Source organism: Octopus sinensis, linkage group LG7 (genome assembly GCF_006345805.1).
Source record: "Octopus sinensis linkage group LG7, ASM634580v1, whole genome shotgun sequence".
Classification (NCBI taxonomy): Eukaryota; Metazoa; Mollusca; class Cephalopoda; order Octopoda; family Octopodidae; genus Octopus; species Octopus sinensis.
Window position 1 is genome coordinate 38295351 of NC_043003.1, and position 10243 is coordinate 38305593.

At 35.0% G+C, this 10243-nt stretch overlaps 1 protein-coding gene across 4 annotated transcripts in view; it reads left to right on the top strand.

Annotated features, from left to right (window-relative positions):
* Window positions 1–9920, top strand: part of LOC115214220 — a 107090-nt gene extending 97170 nt beyond the window's left edge. For all 4 annotated transcript variants that reach the window (XM_036504707.1, XM_036504706.1, XM_029783332.2 and 1 more), the window contains 2 exons: window positions 3746–4198; window positions 7440–9920. In XM_036504707.1, the coding sequence (XP_036360600.1) occupies window positions 3746–4198; window positions 7440–8584 (1598 nt within the window). In that variant the 3' untranslated portion in view covers window positions 8585–9920. The remainder of the gene's footprint in view (window positions 1–3745; window positions 4199–7439) is intronic.
* The last annotated feature ends 323 nt before the right edge of the window (window positions 9921–10243 follow it).

Consider the following 10243-nt stretch of genomic DNA (forward strand, 5'->3'; position numbering starts at 1 on the left):
GACGTCCTGTCCAATCTTCATCCTCAAGGCTGAAATCTCCACTTCTGAATTTTGCAAACCACCTTCTGCAAGTTCTTTCATTCAAGCATTCTTTCCCATAAACTGAGTTTCCTTTTTTTGTACTCATAAAGCATTATGTGCCTCAAATGCTCTTTAGATACTTCCATGTTAGAAAGGATTTTAAGCAAAGAAATTTTAATTCTATTATTCTATAAAATAATATTTAATTAGTTTAAATGTACACAAATGCATAAAAATAATTTTAAATTCCATTAGACATTCTAAAATACTATTAAATTTCATTCAATTTTAAAAAAGGTAAAATCGGACAGAACTTATGGGATGACCTGATACATACATATGTACACGTACGCACGCGCGCACACACACACACACATACATACATATTTGAGCACATACGGTAAGGTGTCTCGTGCGACACTCTGACATTCAGTCAATCTACTACTCTGAAATGGTGCTTGATTTTATCGATTTTGAAAAGACGAAAGGAAAATTTGGTCTAGAAGGATTTGAACTCAGACCGAAGTGAGCCGGAATAAATTCAACAACATACTAGTTTTAGTCAAAAGAGTGAAATGTATATATATGTATATATATATATATATATATATATATATATATATTATATATATATATATATATATATATATATATACATATAACATTGAATACGTGTACGTACATACATATTTCCGTACACACACATACATGCATACGTACATATATATGTATGCTTGGGTATTAACGAGTACATTAATAACAATGAAACTGGTTGCTCGAAATCTTTGGGTATAGCTTATTGTTATCATATTTTAGGTCAGACCTGAATGAACAGATCAACCACTAAAAGCGTTCCTACAGTGACCATTCTGGTTTTCTGTTTTTTTTTCTTAGTTTTTGTATAGGGTCTACATTTTACAGCATATTCTTTTTTTAAGACGATTTAGAGAGGATTGGCCACTATTTGCAGCCGGTTCTGTGATCTCGTTGGCCCATTTAGTACAGGTTTATTATCCAATTCACAACTTCAATGCTTAATTCGTATCTGCATATATATTCATATCTATTGTGCTTATGATATATACCAAAACCACAACCGTCATATACTTGGGTAGCATGTTTTATGCTTTTGTCAATTGTAACTACATGTCTCCTACATAGTCATGAGCAAGCATAGACTCTTTCTTAGCCCTACCTACCTTTACTTAGAGGAACACTGAAAATGTGAAGGCTGGTACTAATTACTAAGTTCGCTGGTACTAATTACTAAGTTCGCTGGTACTAATTTCAGCTGAGCAGTCTACAGCAATGTATAAGAGGTTCTTTGCTCAAGACCACAATATACTCGCTGATCCAAGAATCGAACTCATGGCTTTATGATCTAAAACCCAACACCTTAACTACAAGGCCATGCGATTTCCTAATGAACATATATACATCTTTTAGATCATAACCGCATTTCTTAAAACTTATCTACAACCATTAGCTTCAATTTTATCTTTATGGTTATTTAAGAGTATTAGCTATGGCATGCTGGTTGTTCGAATTTATTTGTGTTATATTTCTGTCAGTAGTTTCTTGTCATGAAAGGCAAAGTTGACTCTTGCAAGATTTAAGGATTACCTACAGAAATATGTCACCTACCGGGTTTGTTGCTTCATAACATTCTGAAAAATGGATTATTTTAGATGAAATTTTCTAAAAATACGTTTCAGATGATGTAGATGACGATTATATCGGAACTTGTGAAAAGATGGGGAAATGGTTCACACAATTTACATGCCTCGTTTACATTTCCTCATAACTTCAGAAATACGGGTATTTTTTAATGAAACATAATATTCAGGTGCGGGCGTTGCTGTGTGATTAGAAGCTTGTGTGGCATCTTTGGCAAGTTTTTCTACTATAGCCTCGGGCCGACGAAAACCTTGGATTTCGCAGATGGAAATGAAAGAAACCCATTGTATATAGATGTGTGTGTGTTGGTGTGTGTCGCACTACCGCTTGAGAACCGGTGTTGGTATGTTTATGTCCTCGTAACGAAGCAGTTCGGCACAAGAGACCAATAGAATAAAAATCAGGCTTAAAATAGAACAAGTACTGGGGATGATTTATTCGACTAACAACTCTTCAATGTGGTGCCCCAGCATGGCCGCAGTCTAATGACTCAAACAAGTAAAAGATAAAAAGATAAAAGATAGAAATACCTTCCAGATGGTGTAGATTACGTTTATATCAGAATTTAATGTGAAAGAGATGGTGTAAGGTGGATATTTCAAACACTTCGACTTTGTTTCTACATACATTTTAATAATGTCGATTACTCTAAGTCGGGGGTGTATCAAAGTGAAGATGCGTGAACTATCCTAGTTGAATACTGGGGACGATGTAATCGACTAACACCCTTCCCGAAACTGGTGGCCTTGTACCAAAATCAGAAACCAAAATCATTATTATTATTGAGAGAGCAATGCATGCCACCAAAGTGACACTGGGTTACAAATATACGAAGCCCAGTAAACCCATCAGGACTACCCGTCTGATAAGGATACACCAGGCACATGCATCACAACCATATGTGCGTGACATGCTGATCTCACATCAAGATAAACAGTGCATGACCTTGCAGGTGGGACCCAGTTAGAGTTTTCTTCTGGTCTAATAGTCCATCCCACTCAAAAGATTCCTGAATAAGGTTTGTTTAAGGATGATAAACAAAACACTCATGTTTCCAGAGGTGAATTTATTCAAATCCCAAAGAATTTCTCTCAGCACATGGCTATAATGCTCCCCTACTACTATTGCTCGTGACCAGAGATGCACATGTTCAGCTGGTTAAGGTCAAGCAACACACAAGGAAATCTGTGTATTGAGTAAAATAGTCACTGTAGCCCATCTTGACAAGCAAATATGTGGCATTGAGCAGAATATTTGCTACAGCCCATCTTTTATCGTTATTGGTATTTTTTTTACTCCTCAGAGCTCTCGGTCTTGCTTGCTCTGGTTAATTATGTAAGAACGGACAGCAACCTGTTGTCAGAAGTCACACCGGGTCTCTTTCCGCAAATTATAAGCTTTGGTACTTGGATGTTAACTTATCGTGGAAGACTCTCAACACCCCAGCAACAATTTCAAAATCCTGGCTGTCCCCAATAGAGCAGTTTTTTTAGCCTGCTCTACCCTCATGTCAATTCCAATTTCTCTGACATATTTCTCGAACCTGGTTGTTAGTGCTCCGTATCATCATTATCATCATCATTATCATTACTATTATTATTATTATTATTATTATTATTATTATTATCTTTTAATTTGCATGTTTGCTACAATCACTTACCGAGACACACCCAGCGTCTTAGGGCGAGTGAAGGATAAGAGATGTTACAGTATGACTGAAAGCTTGGGGAGAGGAAGTGGCAGAGGCAGTTGCGAAATATCTTCACTTAATACAACACAAACATTTAAATTCAATAGGATTTTTCTAAGGATGTGGGCAGTGCCTGTCAGCACAATTTTTTGGATTTCTCTGAGACATGATTCTCCTGGGATATTATCATCATCATCATCATTTTTATTATTATTATTATTATTATTATTATTATTATTATTATTATTATCATTATCATCGTCGTCATCATCATCATCATCATCATCATCATCATCACCAGTATCATGATCATCATCATATCATTATTAAATTATACAATTCTGCTTCTCTTTCCAGTGATTGATTCATCATTCCCGAAGAGAGTGTGTCCTGCCGCCATAGACAAACTTGGAGCACACCTTGAAGATTTGTTAGGCAATATGAGTCAAAAATTATACCGCAACAACAGTAACGACAGGAGTCTAAGTTCCAACAGCAGCACCGGTAGTAGAAGCAGTCAAACTAGTAGCAATGGTGATGGCGATAGCCTCAAGTGGTCGGAACAAAGTTACAGTGTCGGTGACATTTTGGACAAGTTTCGACTGCCTCAAATCGTTCGGTTGCATGCGAGGGGACAACCAGTACATTCAAGCTTACCGATACCGTTCAACATTGCTCGTGAACAGTTACTGTTCTTCGATTCAAGAAACATTCGGCAGTTGATTGCTGAAAATTTAGTAGACACATCGGAACCCGGATCAAACATGGATTCGTACTTGGAAGATGTTGTCATTCCTGAAGACTATCCAGGTTAGTGTTGATTCATTGGGATTTTTTAAATGTTTCTTAAATGCTTCACACACACACACACACAAACACTCACACTATTTTATAATAATAATAATAATAATAATAATAATAATAATAATAATAATAATAATAACCTACCAAAAACCTGAGCAAATATAAAGATCTTGAAATAGAAATCAGCAAAATGTGGAACCAGAAGACTAAAACAATACCTGTTGTCATAGGTGCCCTGGGAATGATAGCAAAAGGGGCTGATTGCTACCTAACTCAGATACCAGGAAACCTAAAAATGGCATAAGACTTCTGCAATGCAGAGATCGCATTTGTTCTTATAATCGCTATACGGTTTGGCATGTGTAACAATAGACCATTTCATACTGTATACAACTAAGGTGTGTGTTAGGTTATGAATGAGCCTAGATAGAAAAGTACTATTAGTTTTCGTTTGAGATTTATAGCTAGTGAATCATTACAAATTCTCGCCTTGAAGGTGGTACTACACGTGCCAATATATATATACAAACTTGGAATCCTCCGTGGAGACTGTGCATTTATATACGATATTTTTTCGCGAAGCATTTATTTTCTAAGGGACAGTAGGCGGGGCATCTACAGCTCTATAGATTTCTAGAAGGTGCTAAAATGGAGTTTGTGGGGTTATAACTACCTTTCTGAGTCACTTAGGGAAGGCAAAGTGCAGACGTACGATCTACTAGATACAGAAACCAAATATCCCTCCGACATACTCTATTCATCTTAAATTTGGAGAGGATGCATCCAAAAACTTAGTCTCATATTTGGAACAGAATACATCATACATACATACATGCATACACACCTATATGTACATGTGTATGTATATGTATATATATATATATATATATATATATATATATATAATATATATATATATATATAATATATATATATATAGAGAGAGAGAGAGAGAGAGAGAGAGAGAGTATGAAAGGTATTGGTATCAGAAAGACCCAAAAGGTATCGGCTAAACGCCAAGTAAGTGCTATGGATAGACCACGGTTAAGCCCCAGGCTCGATAATGATATGAGTGAGGAGTCCAACGTGGGTCATGTATTAGCACGCATATGAATAAACTGACAGAATGAGATAAAAAAAAACAAAGCAGTAAATAGATGTCATAACATTTATCATCGAAAGGTCTTACAGCTGTAAAGCTTCTTAATATTTTCCCACTCCGTGGAATTTCCGTGGGTCCCCACTAGTATTTATTAATTGCTGTTAGTGGTTATATGTTTTCTTTATTCCCACTACTTGTCTAAACTTTTTTTCATTATTCAGATCTTAACAATAAACTGAGTTAAATATATGTGTGTTTTTGTTTCTTTTAATCTATCTATCTATCTATCTATCTATCTATCTATCTATCTATCTATCTATCTATCTATCTATCTATCTATCTATCTATCTATCTATCTATCTATCATTACATTTTTCACATTTATTTTTCTATGATGAAATATGCCTGACAGATCTGAAATGCCAAGTCTTTCGACATAACTCGATCCTGTGTAACTTCTACAACTCAGGGTTCTCGGCTCCCAATTAACTATTCCAACTGAAATACTTTTGGTCTGCCTCAGTCGTGAGCCACGATCTTACACCTCATGTATTTCTGGCATGTTTTATCAATCTTCATTAAATATTCAAATTAGTACAGTCATTCAAAAAACACCAGTCAATGACGTTTAATAAAATTCACTTTTCAGCTCATTTCATCTGAAATTTTCTGAAGTCAATATCCTGCATTCAAAGGATATATCTGTTTTATTTATTTATGTTTTTCACAGCTGTCAAAGTCTGTTCATGTTAATTTTATATAATGTATCTTTTATACATATTCAAAAGGTGTTTTCAAATGTATTATTTTGACTAGTCTATTTTTACTTTAATTCATTGTCTTGATAATTAACTGCCGTTTGTATTCTGCTTGAAAAAATCTTGTTAGCTTGTTATGCTCTTTCTTAAGAAATTTATATGAATGAAACTCTTAATATCACATTTAGTAATAGATTCTTTTCTAATCTTGTTAAATTTTCTGCCTTTAGCATTCATGTTTTGTCTGTATAGCATGGAGTAACTCGTGTACAGTATTGTACAGCTTCATGGTGATTCACACGCCACAACTTAGACTCTACAAGTCAGGAATTCTACTATGTATGCCTGAATAGTGAAAATGATATTAGTCATTGATTTAGATAGTCGTTTCTTCCCAGCGTAATTATTTCTAATAACGATTATTCATTTTTTAGCACGCACACGCACACGCGCGCACTTCATGAAATCTGACTTTTGTATAAAGGATGTTTTTGATGCCAACTGAGTGTGGGCGATCCAAAAAGATCTTATCCAATAATTCTAGAGATCTGGCCTTGCATTTCTAAGGTTTCAGTTCATAGTTTATTCGACCATACATACATACATACATACATACATACATGCATACATACATGTATGCATGCATGCATACATGCATGCATACATGCATATATACATACATACATACATACATGTATGCATTCATACATGCATATATACATACATACATACATACATACACACATACATGTATGCATGCATACATGCATATATACATACATACATGTATGCATGCATACATGCATACATACATACATACATGCATACATGCATATATACATACATACATGCATGGTTGCATACAGACATACTACATGCTTGCATGCATACATACATGCATGCATGCACACACATGCATGCATATATACATACAAACGTACATACATAATGCATGCAAACATGCATGCAAACATACATGCATACATACAGACATGCTTGCATACAGACATACATGCATGCATACATACATACATACATGCACGCATGCATGCATACATACATGCACGCATGCATGCATACAAACATACATACATACATACATGCAGGCATGTATACATACATACATATATACATACATACATTAGTACGTACATTCATAAGTACGTACATACAATCATACATACACATTCATACACAAACACATACACACACCCATATATATGATGTGTGTATATGTACACGTATGAATGCACGTGTATGCATGTATGTGTGCATTTATGTATGCGTATATGTGTATGCATGCGTATCATGCGTGAAAGTTTAAAATGTGGAATTTAAATATATTACATCGCAAAAATAACTAAAATATTTCCATTTCTATTTGCAGGTTTATTTGTGCAGCCAGTAACCATAGGAAACAGTACCGAACTAATCACTTACGATAATATTGAATCTTTGGTATCACACGAAGCCAAAGGATTCCTGACTCTACACACAATACAAGGTATTCGTAAGACATCATCTCTTGGAAGCATCAGTCAATCAAATGCAGGATCCTGTCCAAAATTGTACCCCAGAGGAAGTATATTTCTAATTGAAGAAATTCAAAAATGGTCTTTTAGTTCAAAAGGAAATCTTCAGAATAGCCATCACGCTCCTTCCATTATGAAAGTTCCTTCAGCAAACCGGAAATCCACAGTGCATTTTGCTGACTCAAACCAAACAAATGAATACGATTCTAGAGAAAACATAAACCAGATATCTAAAAGAGAAGGATCATCTAGAACATCTTCTCCATTGTCACCAGCAAGAAAAATCCCAAGCATACAAAGGCTAAGTTCCAGTATGAATGACAACTCATTGTTAAGTAGTAGTTTGAAAACAAGACCAGTAGTTAGGTCTGCTTCCGTAGGATCATCAAGGTCAATAGATAATGGTCTAGTTCTCAAATGCAAAGATGCAAGTGGACGAAATGTCTATTTCCCGTTTCATACTGAAGGGAGTTTTATTGAAGTATTAACGCATCCAACAAACCCGAATAAACTCTCAATACAAGTGAAAGAATTGTTAAACATGAAAGTTCTTCCTCCCATGATATGCTTTGTCTATGGCAAAAAACGTCTTTTATTAACATCTGGTTTTCTAAAACTCAAGGAGATTCAAGAACATCGATCGGTAGTTGTGTGTGCGGTAAACAGGACTTCATATGTCTTATTCGAGTTGCCTGTCACTTCAAACATGAAATTTTCTTTGTCTCTCAATAAGAATCTTTTAACGTCCCCTCATATTCAAAGAGCATTAAATCTCTGCGAAGAGAATGCCACGAATTTCAGCAGTGATATTAAAGTGGTTACTAAGTTGTCTTCAAAGTCAATCGAGTTTGGCAACAACGGCCTCACTACTTTCGGTTTGGAAACATTTAAACAGCTGGAAGACATAGCCGAAGTGAGTTCCAGTGAAGAAGAAGATGATGATGAAGGTACGAACAAACAGTTTAATCGTATACCTGTCGAAGGAGTGATATATCTGTAGAAAAAAAAATGTTGTTGGTCAGTTTTATTGGTGGTTCACGGCAAACATAATCACCTTCTATTGTAAATAATTATATCCCCTCCTCCTCCTCCTCCTCCTCCTCTGTAATTCGGCAGTTATCAGCCACAACGATGAGATACATACATAAATGAAGCAGAAGATATACATACATTAAGAAAATACAAAGAAATATGACTGAAATACATACATGCACGCACGTTTTACACATGTATGTACATATACATATATAGGAGAATAGCGAGTGGAACCCTTTAAACTTATTCGGAAAATTTCCAAGCCCACAAAATCCTTATTGCCGCAGAATACAGCGATACAAACGTAACACCAGCAGCATCTCCGCCGGCTTTTCAGTTTCTAGAAACTAATAAATCCAATGTATTTTTGGAGGAATTCCCTCTAGGAAAAGTCTCTGCTTTTAAAACCTCAACGTGAGAGTTGTATTTCGGAAGTAATGTGATCGCCCTTCTTTTGGGATGTAGGATTTGTTTAGTAAAGAGGTACTGCTGTTGAAGATCTTATTGGTATCCTTCAGTGAATCAACTTTGTTGATAATGAGATCATGCCAGCATCCTGCACATGAGTATAATCATATCTTGGCATTATTCAGTCTAACAACCAGGGAACTAAAAAAGCCAAAGAAAAAAACACCAAGAAGGTACTGACGATTCTCATTCAGCTTCTACAAACATGTTCATATTTAGTTGATGAAAAAATCAGTCAAGCTGATATTACAGTATATTGCAATGTGTTACAACGCTATAAGCTAATTCTAGATCATGACTATATATATATATATATATATATATATATATATATATATATGTATATAAAACTAGAAAATTACAGTTTCACACTATATTCTCTGTCTTGCACTATTCATTCGTACTCTATGACCATTATAGCTGACAAACCTGCAACATTGAACTGTCTGTGTAATAACAACAAATTGGCCTTTTGAATTACATGCTCAATCCACCCGATGGGTTTCCATACAGATTCCGTTTGCCTAATCTGGGGCTATGACATTGACACAAGCCAAGATGCTATACAGTGGAATCGATCCTAGGACATCCTAATTGTGAAATGATTTTCTTAATGGCTCAGCCACGCCTTTGTCATACGCACATACATACATACATACATACATACATACATACATACATACATACATACACTCAGCCACATACACACACACACATATATATATATACACCATAATATCGAGAACAAAGGCCACAGTGAACTCCCCGCGGGGGAGTAGAAACTCTAAGTTTCGAGTAGCGTCCTTCTTTAGAAAAAGTTGACAGCTTGATTATACACACACATATATATATATATATATATATAATATATATATATATATATATATATATAATATATATATATTCACATGTACACAGTTTATACATACTCATATATTTATACATGTACTCATATGCACACTTCTATCCATATGCACAAATGTAATAAAAATATCTATGTTTATACATATATTTATACTACAATTAATACAATATTTCAGCTATCAAGAAAAACGAATTCATCAAAGGACTACAAAAATGTATAGCAATCTTAAAAAGTTTCAGTAATGCGTTCTTAAAATGTCATATTTGACTTCTTCATTAATCAATGCTCGAA